The sequence below is a fragment of the Capronia coronata genome (assembly GCF_000585585.1).
Source record: "Capronia coronata CBS 617.96 chromosome Unknown acBCG-supercont1.4, whole genome shotgun sequence".
Taxonomy (NCBI): domain Eukaryota; kingdom Fungi; phylum Ascomycota; class Eurotiomycetes; order Chaetothyriales; family Herpotrichiellaceae; genus Capronia; species Capronia coronata.
The window spans coordinates 233,685-249,625 of record NW_006912896.1 but is presented as its reverse complement, the minus strand read 5'-3'; the positions used below and the strand labels follow the sequence as shown (position 1 = coordinate 249,625).

Genomic DNA, 15,941 nt, shown 5'->3' with positions numbered 1-15,941 from the left:
CACAAAGCAGAGCCAGTCTTACCAGTCACTGTGACCGGTTGTGGCTCTGTCAGCGGGAGCATGAAGGAGAATGAGGAAGGCGACTGGGGGGCTTGAGGGTTCTAGACCACGATAGATCGGACGAGCCACAGGGGGCCCTAGGGCGTCGAAGGAGCCATGGAGGCACCCAGAGACCCTAAGAGCCACTCACAGTCGTCTTTTCCCAATCGCCCTGCAGACATCCCTCGCTACCTTCTGCCGCCAACAACTCTGCTTGTTCCACTCTTACAGCAAGCAAGACATTTTCACAAGGCAAAGCGGGCCTACGACAGGACCAGGGCATGAAGGACAGTGGACAGGGCAGCAGCGTTGAGCAAGGGCACTTGTCCATCTCCCTTCTTTTCCGGCTGCTCCAGCTAATCAGTTAACCAACCATGACTGCGCCCAGCTTCACCGACAGGACACCAGCATCTTCTGTCAGGCGTCCGGAAATATGAAGCAAGCTTCTATCGCGACGGTTTTCCTACCTAACCCACCCTTGCTGCGCACTGCACGCAGTGAATGTGAGGAGCCTACCTCCACACTCATCGAGTGTACAAAGTACCATTCCTCCCTACCTAGATTCTTCGAGAAGCCTGCGGTTGCGGCCGCGGTATGGAAGAATATGGACAATTCATCCACTCCAGGGAGTGGCCGCGGCAACCTAGTCTCGAACCTACCCTCGACGGGGCGCCTCAGGAAGCCTTCGGATCCGCCTGGTCTTCTCCGGTCAGAAGGTGCCGGACTACGTACTACGTACGTGTACGTACTGTACAATATCCTCTTGCTCTGAAATGCCATGGGCAAGGTGTTGATATACACGAGCTGGCTAGCGATAAATCAATGCATTGACAAGGGAGGCTTTTGTGGCTGCGGCGCCACCCTGCTCGCCAAGTAAGAGCCCTGTATATGACGGCGGACGGCGGACGGCGCTCTACAAGAGGTGAAGAAGATCTCGTATGATTGATGCCTGACTGAAACGGCCTCAAGGTGGTGTAATGGCTGAGTGCACATTATATTTGTCCGGGTTGTTGGCCCAACATACCGCTTTGACCTCGCTTGGATGCAGACGGATGATCTCTGCTGGGACGTGTGTCTATCTATCATGATTGTTCGAATGATTTTCGCTTCTTGCCGGGAGCCTCACGAAAACTATATTTGACAGCCCCATTTTCGAAGTGGGAGTCCGGAAGCTGAAACAACCGACAGGTGGACTTGTTGGACAATGCGCCAGCGCCAACAGGGGCACTGCATCAGATGCTTCCTGCGCCCGTGGGGATTTTCTGCTACGGGTTGCAAGCACTATACCATGGCTGCAGTCGTTGGCCAGGTATTTGAGCAGGCGGACAAGGACTTGAGGTCACGACTACATACTAGTACTCTACCATTGACCTCTCACGACACATACATGTTGACATACAGGATTCAACGGCTACAGGTGCCAGTGCTGGATCTGAGTGGAACCTTTCTGTTGCCTGCCGAAGTGCCAGAATTTAATCAACTGTCACTGGTTACAGGGGCATTCCCCTGTCGATCAAATCGTCAGCCGATGCGTTCTCCAGCTCTGAGTTCTGCCAAACTTGTGGCGGCGGCCGTGGCTCAACAATTCTTCTTACATGAGGCCATGGTACTCACTCAGACCGGTCTGACACGGCTGGCTTCCTCGAAGGCGACAATTCGTGTCTGCCACTCTCTGCGCCTTGATAGTACAGCATCGGCCACAATATTTGTGAGTGTTTGTCTCCCTTGCTGGCTGAGGATACAGAACACGAGGGTAACACCACACAAATCCGGCCTTCTGTCTGGCCATTCTCACGTGCTCTTGTCTGCTTCCCAGAGCAAGTTGGCCCCAAACTCAAAGCTGCATGCAACAAACCAATCGCTGGTGCCGAAGCTCTGTGCCTTACACGCACACAAGATGCGGCTTTCAATGGCACCCTGGGACATTAGCTCATGCTTTTCAGCATTTAGCTCGCTCTTCATTTAACTTTGGACGCTGGGCCACCATTGCGTTCGCATCGGAAAGAACCATTTGCAAAACGTTGACGAAATCAGAAACCGGCAGCCAGTCCTGGCACGAAGCAAGCGGATTAACTGGGTGGATACGAAAGACAGTGGCAACATTCCTGGCATCCTGCCGCGCACATACTCGCTGCTGCCAACTTTTGGCATCGCTCATTGATGTTCAGGTTGTTCTTCCAACTTTTCCTCTGCGGTCGGCCCCAAACAAGCACTCAGCGCACGGCTCAAACAGGGCTCACTGTGGTTTCTGGAGTCCAGATCCATATATTCGAAGCCCAATACTGGTCGACATGTCCGGTGCCGGGGAAGCTTAGAGCATCTGATACACGTCCCTCATTGTCCGTCCAAACTGTTGACACACTCCTGCTGGGTCCCCAGCTGCCTATCGTGTAGTTGAAAGTTCTAAAGGGTCCTGGCCCCAGGGGTGCGGGAGCCTTGAAATTGTCCATAGGTAAGTACGTGGGTTTCTGAAGGTTCGAGAAAGAAAGGACAGTATCCATCATAAACGCCGCGCTCGAGAAGGCTTGCAGCAGCCATGGCTAATAGATGTGACCGGGACTGTTCAATGACAAGACTCACCATCCAATAAAGACTCTGGTTGATGTTATCGGGTCCTATGCTGATGAGGATGCACGGTTCATTCCAGTCGCTCCAGATGTGTCAGCTTTGAATAGCGAAGAGAGGCACCGAGCCGGATCCCACAAATTTTGGCAGATATAAACAGAGCAATCCTCTGAGCAAGGTGATGGTTCTTTGTTGATATTGTCGAGCAATGGGAAGGACAATCCTCGGATGGGGAAAGAGATACATAGAACAAGTCTGAGAGAGAACGACAGCAGCTCCATTTTATGGAGCACAAGGATTGGGTTTGCGACAGGGACAAGACCTCATGGGAAGGGTCTGAGCTTTTAAAACAATCAGACAACCAAGCGCCTTTCCCACTTGACGAAGTTGTCTTATGTTGGAGGAACCTGTCGATGGTGCGACTGTCGCACAGCAGCTTGTGATACCAGGCACTGGCGACAAGCATGGCCACGGATAGCTGCCAGTGTGGCAAACAAAGAACACAGTTGCAGCTGAAGGTAAGAGCACTCCTCGCCGTACTGGAGTCAAGACGGTGCGTCTCATCACTCGCAAGAGAGAAGGAAAACATGCGACTCTAGGACCGTGACACGACGAGGCCGCTGCAACATCCTGTGTAACACACCTCCGTATGCTCTGGATGCGTTTTCGTGCCTGGTACTACCACACGGACTCTGCCACATCAAGTACTTCCACACAGCAAATGTTGATCCGGCTGTCGTGGTGCCTCTCGACAGCCTGACACCGGCTGCTTCAATCAGAAGACGACAAGCGCTACCGACAGTGTTGGACCAACTGCCCAGGGGATAAATGCGGGTAGCATGTCTCCTCTCCCTCGCTTGGAGTTGGAGGTTCTTTTCACCAGAGCACGGCCTGATGGGCCAAAGACCTTGTCTGTATTGCTTGTTCTGATATCGACATATGTTGTTTATGTGTACAGCTTCTGCGGAAGCAGGCGATGAGCCGCTATCCTCTACCAACCAGCGCCGACATCTAGTGACAACGGGGTTGGATGGAGAACGTCAGGCTAGCGAAGCCTCAGTCGATCAAGCTACATCAGCCTCTAGAGCTCATCCGCAAGCCAACACGCTATTTCAACTCTAGGCTCTTGGATTAGCTGGGTTTTCCATACCTACAAAAGATAACCCAAAGCCATGAGGAACTGGTCATATCAACTGGCTACTCTCTTTTCAAACGCTTGCAAAATCATTCTTCTGGCGATCCAAGAAACACTGTGAAGACCAAAAGCATCATAGGAGGATGATGACTATAAGCAACGTTCTGGCAATGAAGGACGAGGTCGCTTTGCACAGAAGGATATTGCTTTTGTAAGGCCCCCTTTTCCCCACCAGGCGCCTTTGTCTATTCCTTTCTTTATGATAACTTATCTACAGCGTCGCCTCAACTGATAAGACTCTTCAGCCACCAGTCACTTTTCCTCTGTGCGCCGGCGGAGGCCGATGGTCCCATTCTCGGTTTTTTGCTTCGCATTGTTTGCTTACCACAGTATATGACCGCTCACTCAACCACAATGCTACACTACTATCCCTAGTTCAATATGCCATTCCGGGTCCATCTTCTGTGGCTGTTCTGATCACCAACTACCGGGTACTACTATCCCCGTAGTGTCTTTCGCAGCATCCGAGTTTTCATCTGCAACGGCTTCTATCGGCGCTCCGGCCGCGAACACCAGTGTGGAATCTCTACAAGGTTACATCACTGTTATCTTCACGGGATATGGTTTGCCAGAAAGAACTGCGTGTTTCGTCCCTTTCATTTGTGTTGCTACGTCCCTACTGCTAGATCAGTCCATGCAGGCCCTTCCTGGCTCTGCGATAAGGGCATCTATGATGAGCTTGGTACAGCCGTCATGTCTTCTCCTCCGAGTTTCACCACCCCACTTGTCATTGAACAGTCGCTCTCACATCTTGCTCTGGCCATCTAGGGGCTAATTCTCTCCAACTAGTCTGTCCCAGGAGGATCATCTTTATACTTCTTGATGGCCCCAGAACTGCTGGATTGAAACAGAGTCAGTATCTACTAGGACACGACGGAGCTGTCACCTTCTGCCTCTCACCAGATGCTGTGAAGGAGGACTTGACTTTCAATGGCGCACAGACGGTCTTGATCCTTGCTCCATTCCTCCACAGAGCACACCTGCCCACTTCCCACGTGCCGACTGTCACTACTGTCACTACTGTCTTGTTACCTCCACACCGCAGGTCCCGAGGATAGGGATGGCCGATGTCCACGCGGTTGCTTCGACCCCGACGCTGGACTTGTGTCTTCTCTTCAACGTCGTGGTGGAGTACTCGACCGTCATACAATGTCAGGGGTGCCAGCGTCGTCAAAATGGACAGAGGTGCGCGTAGACGAAACCGTCACTCCTGCCTACATCCGGTCCCAACTCCGACCCAACGAACAGGATCTGTTGCAACGTACCTTGTATTTCGGCGGTGATTTGACGGATGACACCTATCTGGACCGCATCCTCGCTCACGCAAAGCGTTTCTTCCTTATCCTGGTTGCTGCCGGTGTACCCGAGCAGATTTTTGGCATTATCGACGATTCTTACGACGATGAAGATCTACCGATAGCTGATTATGCTGTTCCTGAGCTGCGCTTGTCGTATGAGCCGGACAGCTCACTGGACAAACGCTTCTACAAAGCCCAGTTCCGATTCCTCACCCGGATCATCGGTGAAGGAGAGCACATCCGGTACGCAGATGAAGAGACAGTTCCGATCATTTCTCTCAGCCTGAAGTCGATGGTTCTCGCCCGAGGCCACGAGCGCACTGATAGAGTTCGTTTAATGTCCGAATCTCCCAGGACTCTCATGCGCCGTCGAATCGTCTTGGATTCCAAGGTGAGCGAGGAAGACATCTTGCTAGAGATTGCGGGGAGCAGGAAGTTGTGTCACGAACACATTGCCTCAGTGTTCGGATCCTATCTCCATCAAGGCATCTTCAATATACTATCTCTGCCTGCCGTTGAATGGACGCTCAAAACATTTCTTACGGACACCCCCAAAGCGTTTACCAGCCTGGACAAGATCGAACGTCGGAAAATCCTCATCACTTGGCCTCACTGTTTGGCGAGCGCATTGGCATGGCTGCATGGCAACGGCGAGTCTCATGGGGCCATTCGGCCGTCCAATATTCAAGTTGATAACTCCTTCAACATATATCTAGGATTGCTGGCTGGAGACGGCGAACTTCGCGATATGGCTCAGCCGAACGACATTGAAACTTACCAGTATGGTCCGCCAGAAAGGTGGAAAAGGGCGGTCATGGTGCAGAGTACTGGATCGTCCGCCATCATGCTTCCATCTGGTGGACGTTCGGGACGAAGCATTCGCAACAACAATAGGGACACCAATTCGAATAAAAAGAGCCTAGCGAGAAGCGGATCGACGTCGTCCACTGCAACATATACCTTTCAACCCACGTCCAAGGGAAATTACGCCAGGTTGCGACTGCGCATGGCACTCGGTCCACATGCGACACCTCCATCAACTGTGCAAGGGCGAACATCGCAGTCACACAGCGACACACAGCGTACGTCCACCAAAGGCACCAGACAGCTTATGGTTGACACCACCGGAGGTGGCTATACCCCCTCGGTCATATCTTCCAACAGTTCCACTGGCCAGCAAAGCAGCTCGATATTTGGCGGTCCTATTTTTGTATCTGCTCCAGAAAGTCGCAGTGCCGTTGTGCAGACGTGGCAGTCGGTCGAGGACGATAAGTTCGCATCAGATGTTTTTTCTCTCGGGGCGGTTTTAATGGATATTGTGAACCTTCTGTGTAAGCGGAGCTATAGTTCATTCGCCAGACATCGATCAGCCAGAAACCGACTGGCCGGTCGAGGCGGCGGTCTTGCTGATGCCAGCTACCATGCAAATCTCAGTCAGATCGCCCTTTGGGCCGAGTCGCTAGGAAAAGAAGCCTACAAGAAAGCCGAATCCGACAAGGACGAGAGTCGGGTATATCATGCTGTCGGCCCTGTTATTCGGTTATCCTTGCAATGTCTCGAACGAGATCCTTCGGCCCGGTTGACCAGCGACCAGCTGGAAGCGAGGTTGTACGACTGCATACGTCGCTACACCGGCATTCCTCACCTACATTGTCCGCCGGCACGAGGCTCACGCAGTCCTCCGACCGTGGATATACCCAATCCTGTCAAAGAGAGCAAGTCTTCCAAAGGAGGCCCCCAAAACAACGTATCTCTCAATTCGCTTCGACAAGACTTGAAGAGTTCAAACTCGCGGGATGCAGAGCGACAAGAGCACCATCAGCACGTTACACTTCCACACTCCCAGACCTTGCAGACAGATCGTCGCCGTAATCCTCCAAGCATTCACACAACACCTAGGACGGCGTCTATCAGCTCTCAGCTCTCATTTGATTTCGATGGCTTTTCCGACACGATTGTCGCCGAGATGCCACATTCACGGGAGCCGTCATTACGACGGCGAGGTGGCCGAGCCGGGCCCCCTGTGCTTGGGCACGAAGTCCCCTGGTCGTATGACCAGGATAGTCCCCAACAGACAGCTCTCTGGGAACTTCGGCAGAGGAATGAGGGTCAGGTCGACCCCCGCCTGTCTTTCGGAGAATCCGTCGACACCGGAGCATTCACCTATATCAATTACAGTAGCAGTGCATCTTCGGAAGAAGATGTCAAATTCATGCCGCCGTCGCCTTCTTATTACCCTCCTCCTAGCGCCGCTCCCAGCCGTGCATTACCTCCTGTGCCACCACTTCTGAACGAGGTCCGCTCATCCCGGCCCGGCCAGCAGGCTGCCCCGAACGGGAATCTCCAAGAGAACGTGGCTCTGTTGGCTCATTTGTCAAATCTGGCGACCGGGGGGCACCCACCACGGATGGATAGTTTGCCAAAGATACTTTCCCTGAAGGAAGAGGGGCATCGGAATAGTCCGAGACATACACCTGTTAGATCGGCACATGCGGTCAAAGCTTCTTCGCGCGGCCCATCTCGACACGGAGATGGCCTCGACCGGCCACATGCGAGGTGATCAATCAATCACGTACCAACGACTGGATGCTGGGTGGGACAATCTCCCAAGTGATGGGTCTCTGGGTCCAGGAAGGAACGAATGTATTTTTAGCGAAGCGAAAGAAACGAGCTGTAGCAAGTCAGGCACCAGCATGGAGTATGATTACCGGCGGACTGCCCGGCTTGCTTGCCGCCAGACTACAGATGAAGCCCAGTGTTCAGTGTGCCACCACATTTGTTTCTCAGCACTGCAAATGGGGGCGAAGGTGGTGAAACTCCCATCGACACAGTTGAGATGCGGTCAAATAGGAGAGACGCACAGATGGACCACTGGATGACTCATCCGGATGATGTACGGCGAAACAGTAGCTCATACATGCAATCTCACTACGGTGAATCACATAGCCACGAACTCGGGATATTCGATAAACTACATGGACCACCATTACACAAGGCGTCTACTAATCTAAGCTGCAAACCCTTGCCGTGGTTGCCTTGACTATTTGATCCCTGTTCCTTATCAGAGCCTCTTCGTGGCCCAGCTGGTCTCGTTCGATCTCCTGGAGCGACTTCATTTGTGGCTGGTGGCTCATCCTAGTAATGCATCATCATATTGAGTCCTTGCAGTACTGCGTTGGGATCTGTGATCGTCTGCTCGGAGACGACATGATGCAGGACGCTTTAAATTGACCTTCGTTTTCCTGTTCCAGTATCTGGAGTTCCTGGAGGAATCATGACAACGGCCAAAAGGAGAGCCAAAGAGGTGAAGCCCAAGACCAAGACTTTTACGGGGTACTTTGCACGCTCCCTCCACGTCCTTTCTGTCCTTCACTCTCCTCATCTGATACTGACCCAGACCACCAACCTGATAGATGCTGGACATGCCGAGGACGAAAGGTCAAATGCGACTCCACACGTCCACAATGCGGTCGCTGCAGGAGAGCTGGTTTAACCTGCGAAGGGTACGACCTGAAGCTGTATTGGGTCACCGATGAAGATACTGTGGCCCCTTCCGCGATCAAGCGGCAGGCGATGACTTTGCAAGGTAGACTTACCCATCCATCGGACCAGCTTATTTAGCTGGTGTTTTCGCGCCACCAAAATCAAACCCGCCGCCTGGCAGGTTCACGCCATGTCAAAGACGCCGACTGACTGGATGATTTCAGGATATCCAAGATGGGCCTACCGACTCGATGAGGTTGATCGACAAATAGCAAATATCGATGCCATTGATTCGGTCACCTCTCCCGAGGTTTCGGTTTCTATAGGACCGTTCGGTGTCTTTCATGCTCGAGTGCCGACTCTGGACGAATTGCAAGGCTCCGATTTGGACGGAGCATGCATACCTCAACTGAGTATCCGGGCCCCCTTGGTAGATCCCTGCCAACGCGACAGCTCTCCACGACAAGATTTCACGGAGACAGAACCATTAACCGTGAGGCAGTCACCCGACGGTCTCAACGGCCAACTCCAACTGTTACCGCGAAGACCAGAAGCTTCTCCGGTCCCTTATGGTCTTAATTCGAGTCTTTTTGGGGATCCTGTCATTCATCGACTTATGGACAACTACATCCGTACGGTCGCCAATCTCCTTCCACCATTGCCGCATCCTGAGAATCCATATGCCTCGATATATGTGCCCAAGGCCATGCATGGGGCTTCCAATCTCTTGTTGGGTGTGGGATACTCTGCCTCGGAGGTACCACCGAGCAATGTTGCCATCTTTTATGCGCTTCTGGCAACTTCTGCGTTTCACCTGCGGGGTGCTGATATGCACGGTTCATCGGAACTGGACCTCACGGCGCGACATTTCCGCGCAAAGGCCTTCGCTTCTCTGCAGAAAGCCTTGCAAGAACCCCTTGGAGGCGGTGAAGACCAGGCGTTAGGCAGCTCCTCTTCGGCTTCGCCCTCACAAGGGGAAGCGGTCATCTCAGCAATGCTGACTTTGATTACTACGGATGTGAGTTAAGCTCGAACAATGCTCTGATCAAAGCTTGCCCTGATAACACTGACATTCAAAAGGTGATGGAAGGTTCTATGAGCGAATATTGGATCCATCTCGACGGAGTCAATCGGTTTGCCCGGCAGTTGCGCAGTGAAGTGGAAGAGTCATCGCGGATCGATCGATTGATTGCCATCTCTTCATTCCTTTCGACCTTGGCGAACACGACCTCTATCAATTTGCTGCCAATACCTTGGTCGGATGACGGCCTCGTGGTGCCCGATTTGAGCTATTCCAACTCCCTGGTCACGGATGGACTGGAGTTCGCCTATGGTATCACACCCACGCTGGCCAACCTGATGCGGCGAGTTGTTGTGCTGTCCCAGCACATCTCCTACTACGTCTCGAATTCCCTCCCATTTCCTCCGCGTTTGATCTCGGCGTGTGTGAGTTTCTCCGAGACGCTCTCACAATGGTCAATCGACTCAGAGCCACTGTCCGATCTCCTATCTGGCACAGAAGCCGACATTGATGTCGCCCTTCTACTGGCCAAGAATCATATCCTGGCCTTCGCCCATGCACTCAGAGTATATTATCATACTCGCATCCTCCCATGTCCACCTGCCGATATGCAGCTATATGTCGACCGCGTGGCAAGTCATTTGACGACCATTGAGGAGATCAAGGCTGGAGCCGGCTACGACTCCAACATTGCTGCTACCATCACGTGGCCAGGCTTCATTGCCTCTTGTGAAGCCGAGAGAGGTCGCCCGCGCGAGGTTTGGTACCGGTGGTGGAACGGGATGATTAAGTATCGGATCGGCAATATTGCGCACTTGTGGAACATTGTGCAGGAGGCGTGGAGGCTAAAGGACGAAGAGGGATCAGCCGAGGTTCCTGCCTGGATGCCGGTCCTCCGCCGCAGTGGACAGCGCATCCTTGCAGTGTGAAGAGGTTTCATCTCATGAATTGCGTTGCAAGCTGTTTGTTGGCCTCTGGATCCCGTTGAATGACAGCATCCAGTAAGTCACTCAAGGATGCAACAGTTGTTTACGACACGGTCAAGCAAAGTGAGTGGCTTTTCAAGTCTTGATGTTGGCCATGGCTTGCTCCAACACCTTACCGAGTCTCCGGATGCCTTCAACAATACGATCTTCGTCTTCCCACGCGAAGCACAAACGTACACCATGTTTGATCCGGACACTGGCTTCGTCTCCCACGACCTCGAAATTCTCCCCGCTGCCCACAATGACATTTTCTTGTCGCTCTGCCACTTCGGCGAATCGTGTGGCATCGAGCTGTTCAGGCAGGTGGATATAAATATAGTAACCGCCATCCACCGCAAGGCTGGTGTTTTTCGGGAGTTTTGGGTTGGAATTTCCGTCTAGGGAGATCAAAATGGCCCCGTGAGGCAGCAGGTATCTCTGCACCGCTTCCAATGCAATTGCAGCACGATGGCGATAGGCCGGGACCAGGACACAGTCCAGGTATTGTTGAAAGGCACTCGATCGGAGAGATTCGGCGATAGTGGATGCAGTGAACTGGCTGGCAGAACCGCCGCTGCGCGTCGATCCGCACTTTGATAGCCCCAATGCGAAGAGTTCCGTGGATTCTGTCCATCCGGTGCGAAGGCCTGGCCCGAGGATTTTGGAAAAGGAACCATTACTAACCACATTTCCGAACGGGGAGACCACACCGCCGTCGAGGGTGTGATCTACATCCACCAGTCGCGGCACGGCAGCCTCACCAAGCCGAGTCGGGTTCCAGTGGAGCAGGTCGTAGACATCGTCGGTGACAACCAGAGCGTTGTGCTTACGAGCTAAGCGGACGAGTTGTTCTCTCCGGCGAAGAGACATGGTCTTTCCAGATGGATTGGAAAATGTGGGGACACAGTAGATGATGTTCTGAAAATGTTTCTGACAGGGAAGAGGTTGTTTCGTGGGCTGCAGAGCGGAATGTCAGATTAATCAAGAGCGGCACGGCGAGGAGCAACCGTCTACTTACACGTTGGTCACGCCATCCATTTTCCAAGTCGTCACGAGCGAGTAGTTCCTCCAGCCTCTCAATGTCGATACCTTCCTGGTCTTCCGGGACGGCCCTCAGCCTGCCGGCGAACCCATTATCTTCGAAAATGCGACACGCCAGGAAATAGGTCGGTGCCACCATGTACACATTCTTGGTGAAAGAAGGATCTGTATATACTTGGAGGATACATGCCAGACTTTGGCTCGCTCCGCCGGTGATGGTTAATCGAGAGGGAGACGTCCACGGCGTTGAATAGAACTTGGACAAAAAGACAGAGAGCGTCTCCAGCAGAGACGGCGGACCTGGATCCGGGCCATAAAGGAGTGATGGCGTTGAAAGAGACGGATTTGAAAGGAGTGTTTGGGACGCCGCCTGGAGGAGCGAGGTGGGAAGCAGGCTGGGGGCCGGCCACCCTTGGAAGAGATCAATCACAGTATTTTCCGAGGTCGGCATTGTTGGAAGTGATTGACTGAAGACAAGAGGAAAATGGACAAGAAATGTAAACAAGATGGCCAGACGACCGAAGTATGAAGTATGAAAAGACCTGTGATGATCAAGGTTACAGCGAGGCTACCCAACACCCAAATTCGAAAGCCCAAAGTCGACAAGGTCAACCACAGCACCGTCTAGACGGGCCCTTACCCGCCATCAGATACACCTTGTAGTCACGGGGGGGTTGGAGGATCGCCGTCTGGTTGATTGTTGTCGTTGTCATTGAGTAACATGAAGTTCAGAAAGATGGCTAGGTACCTAGTCTGTCCGGTAGTTGACAGAGACTAGAATGCAGATTGCCACGATCAGCCCAGCACAGTTCGAGCAGTAGCAGTAGCAGTCAGCGACGACGGGTTCTAGAATTTCTCATGGCTTTTCGTAATTGTTGCTTTATCAGTGTCTCGCTGAGAGCTTCCCATCAATAGAGCTTCGCTGACAGCTTCCAATTAACCGACCCTCGCTGACTGCTTCCCTTCCTGTCGACGGCGGCAACCAGTCGGCAAATGAAAACAAGGCCGCCAAGACTCAAGCGGACCGAATTCCCGCCGACTAAGATTGTCCGGAGCAATCAGCATCCAGCAAAAAGACTGCCAAGAGCTTGGCATAGCGGCGGCGACGCCACTGGCTGAAAATTGACCACCGACTACCTGCATCCATGTGTGAGTAGGACTGCACGGTACACCTTGAACCTCCTCAGATACTACTACTATACTAGTTTCTGTAACCGATCCAAGAAGAACTAAAGACGAAGGACGACTATGACCTTGGCCTTGTCCATGACCACCAATGCAAAGTTGCTCGCTTATCTTCGCTGTTGTCTGCCGATGTTTTTTCTCAGAACTATTGGTATAGCGTATGCCCATCGATGACAACTGCCTCAACAAGAGGGAAGGTGGCAAGGTTTTTGCAAACCAAGGCTGAAACTAACCACCTCCTCCGCAAAAAGGATGTGTTCTCTGTGGGTTTCTAGCCTTTCCGGAACTCTTGTGACAGCCTCGAGTCTGCAGGCCCCACGACATCTGATTTTGGATCCACGGGAATGCTACCCTGAAATCTAGACAGAATCTGCAGGCTGCGACAGGGTTGGTTGTTCGTCGAGATATGTGTCTTGTCATTGACCTACCAAGGCACCGCTCCCATTCGACCAGGACTCGCAGATCTCAAGCTGTTGGTTGGCGATTTGACATTATCACTGCTTTTCCTTATCTTCTCGAACCAAGACAACAGACACGATCCAGAACGGAAAACACCTCACGAAGGGCTCGAGTCAAGTCTGGTGGTGTGCCTGTGGACTGTTGCCATGATGTATATTTGTCTGATAAGTATATAATATCATCCCTTTTGGCCGCTGTTGTAGTAACATTTCTCACGGCCTCGACCAACTCCATCCAATCGGTTTCTTGTTTCCTGCAGACCGTGTGCAGACTGCAGAAACTGGAAACAGTACTTGCTACTGTCTCTCTTGGGTACACATTTGAGCGATTGTCACTACTTTATCCTGCCTAAAGGCAACCACCTCCCCTCCCCTCCCTCTTCTGTGTCATCCGTCCATCCATCCATTCATCTCACCTATCATGGGTGTCGACGACCCCGAGATCAAAACGGTCCAGGATGGCGAAGCTGTCTCAGAGGTCTCCTTTAACTCCCAACACCAGCTCCCGAAGGGCGATGTGTATGAACGCCGCCTCTCCCAGACCGAATGGGAAAAATTCGGCCAGACCAAGCGCGGCCTGAGTCCACGGCATGTCCAGCTCATGGCCATCGGCGGCTCCATTGGGACGGGCCTGTTCGTGGGGATCGGCGGCAGCCTGTCGCGTGCGGGTCCCCTGTCCCTGGTACTCGGCTATCTCTTCTGGGGCATCCTGTTTGTCTGGCCGTGCAATCTGTGTGTTGCTGAGATGTGTGCCTGGTTGCCTGTGCGCGGCACCATTTTCGAACTCGCGGGTCGCTACGTTGATCCTGCATTGGGCTTCGCCATGGGCTGGACCTACTTCTTCGCCGGGGCCATGCTGGTGTGTACGGAATATTCTGCCGTCGCGACCGTCATGCAGTATTGGACGACGGACGTCAATCCAGCCGTGTGGATCACCATATGTCTTGTCGTTTGTTTCGCCTTGAACGTCATTGCCGTGAGGTGAGTTCACCACAAAGGAGACATCCCCCATGCAAATTGGCGATTACTCTGCACAAGCTGTCCCCTTTATGATCTTTTCTGACACGTGACAATACAGATGGTATGGCGAGTCGGAATTCGTCATGGCCTCGACCAAGATCTTGTTGCTGATCGGCCTGGTCCTCCTCACCTTCATCACCATGGTCGGCGGCAATCCCAAGCACGACACCTACGGCTTCCGCTACTGGAAACACGGGTTGGCCATGCATCCATACTACGCCAAAGGCACGACCGGCCGCTTTCTGGGATGGTGGTCAGTCGTACGCTACGCCGCGTTCACCGTTGCCGGCCCGGACTTGATTTCGCTGGCTGCCGGCGAGATCCAGAACCCACGCCGCACGATCCCGCGGGTGGCGCGACTCGTGTTCTACCGTCTCGTCGGGTTCTACGTGGTCGGCGTCCTCTGCGTCGGCATTATCTGCTCGTCGCGCGACACACGGCTCCTGGGCGCCCTGGACAACGGTGATGCCGGCGCCGCCGCGTCCCCCTGGGTGATCGGAATCCAAAACCTCGGTATCACGGGTCTCCCCAGCTTGATCAACGCGTTGATCCTCCTGTCGGGCTGGTCGTGCGGCAATGCCTATCTTTACTCGTCGAGCCGCACGCTGTACTCGCTGGCGCGGGACGGCCAGGCGCCCAAGATTTTCATGAAGTGCACCAAATCCGGGATCCCCGTCTGGTCCGTCTCCGCCGTCAGCTTGATCTCGTGCATCACGTATCTGGTGGCCTCGAGCAGCGCGGTGACGGTGTTTTTCTGGTTCGTCTCGCTGACCACCATCGCCCTGGTCGCGACCTACACGGGCATGCTGTGGACGTTTATCGGCTGGCACAGGGCCCTCAAGGCCCAGGGCGTCGATCGTGACAGTCTGCCCTACAAGGCCCCCTTGGCGCCTTACAGTGCGTGGTTTGCTATTGTCATTGGATGTCTGGTCATGCTTTTCATCGGATTCGATGTCTTCGTGCCCTGGGACACCGAGGGCTTTGTCACGTCGTACTTTGGCATCGCTTTCGGCTTTGTCATGTTTGTGTTCTGGAAGATCTTCAAGCGTACGCGATTCACAGATCCCAAGACCTGCGATATCTATAGCGGCAAGGCCGAGATCGATATGGAGTGCAGACACTGGGAGGAAGGTGGCTTGGAGGAGAATGAGAAAAAGAGACTCGCTCAGATGTCTCTGCTCAGACGGACTTGGGAGAAGATGTGGTAGAAAGGCTGTCGAAACCTTGTCATATCTTGTTACATTCTGTATGTGTGTGAGAGAGTGGTCCGTCCGATGAGTAATTGAAAAGTGATTCGGAGGAAGTGCGATGAGTATTTAGATATGTTACAATAGAGATATGATATCCAGGGTCAATGTTAATCCAACTCTGCCAGACAGCTCCTATATGTTTCCTCTGTACTGATCGAATACTCCTGGATCAGCGCACGAAGTCTGCCTCTGGCCTCTCAACACGCCGAACACGCCTCAGACCGTCGGGTTGATGACAGAACCCACAATTGTTATTCACTTGGCTTGCAGTGCTCATTTTCCCTGTAAATGGTTGCCGTCAGACCATAGAAGGCTACTGTACAACCACGCGACTCCCTCTCATCGATCCGATTTCCCATTCGTTTCGCATCCATATCTAACTCATCACCGGGTCAGGCCTGACTTCACTTTGATGGCTGAC

General features: G+C 53.1%; 5 protein-coding genes across 5 annotated transcripts; 4 read left to right on the top strand and 1 right to left on the bottom strand.

Annotated features, from left to right (window-relative positions):
• Positions 1 to 4,948: 4,948 nt before the first annotated feature.
• On the top strand, positions 4,949 to 7,657 carry A1O1_04649 (serine/threonine protein kinase; the record flags this gene model as incomplete). The annotated part of the gene is made up of 1 exon (XM_007725540.1): positions 4,949 to 7,657. One exon carries the CDS (start codon positions 4,949 to 4,951, stop codon positions 7,655 to 7,657), a length of 2,709 nt encoding a protein of 902 aa, XP_007723730.1.
• Positions 7,658 to 8,371: 714 nt separating this feature from the next.
• Positions 8,372 to 8,590, top strand: A1O1_04648 (uncharacterized protein; the record flags this gene model as incomplete). The annotated part of the gene is made up of 1 exon (XM_007725539.1): positions 8,372 to 8,590. The coding sequence occupies one exon, from the start codon at positions 8,372 to 8,374 to the stop codon at positions 8,588 to 8,590; it is 219 nt and encodes a 72-aa protein (XP_007723729.1).
• Positions 8,591 to 8,770: 180 nt separating this feature from the next.
• Positions 8,771 to 10,530, top strand: A1O1_04647 (uncharacterized protein; the record flags this gene model as incomplete). The annotated part of the gene is made up of 2 exons (XM_007725538.1): positions 8,771 to 9,598; positions 9,661 to 10,530. 2 exons carry the CDS (start codon positions 8,771 to 8,773, stop codon positions 10,528 to 10,530), a joined length of 1,698 nt encoding a protein of 565 aa, XP_007723728.1.
• A 132-nt stretch (positions 10,531 to 10,662) lies between these two features.
• Positions 10,663 to 12,058, bottom strand: A1O1_04646 (uncharacterized protein; the record flags this gene model as incomplete). The annotated part of the gene is made up of 2 exons (XM_007725537.1): positions 10,663 to 11,523; positions 11,585 to 12,058. The coding sequence occupies 2 exons, from the start codon at positions 12,056 to 12,058 to the stop codon at positions 10,663 to 10,665; spliced, it is 1,335 nt and encodes a 444-aa protein (XP_007723727.1).
• A 1,613-nt stretch (positions 12,059 to 13,671) lies between these two features.
• Positions 13,672 to 15,478, top strand: A1O1_04645 (uncharacterized protein; the record flags this gene model as incomplete). The annotated part of the gene is made up of 2 exons (XM_007725536.1): positions 13,672 to 14,231; positions 14,329 to 15,478. 2 exons carry the CDS (start codon positions 13,672 to 13,674, stop codon positions 15,476 to 15,478), a joined length of 1,710 nt encoding a protein of 569 aa, XP_007723726.1.
• Positions 15,479 to 15,941: the final 463 nt, after the last annotated feature.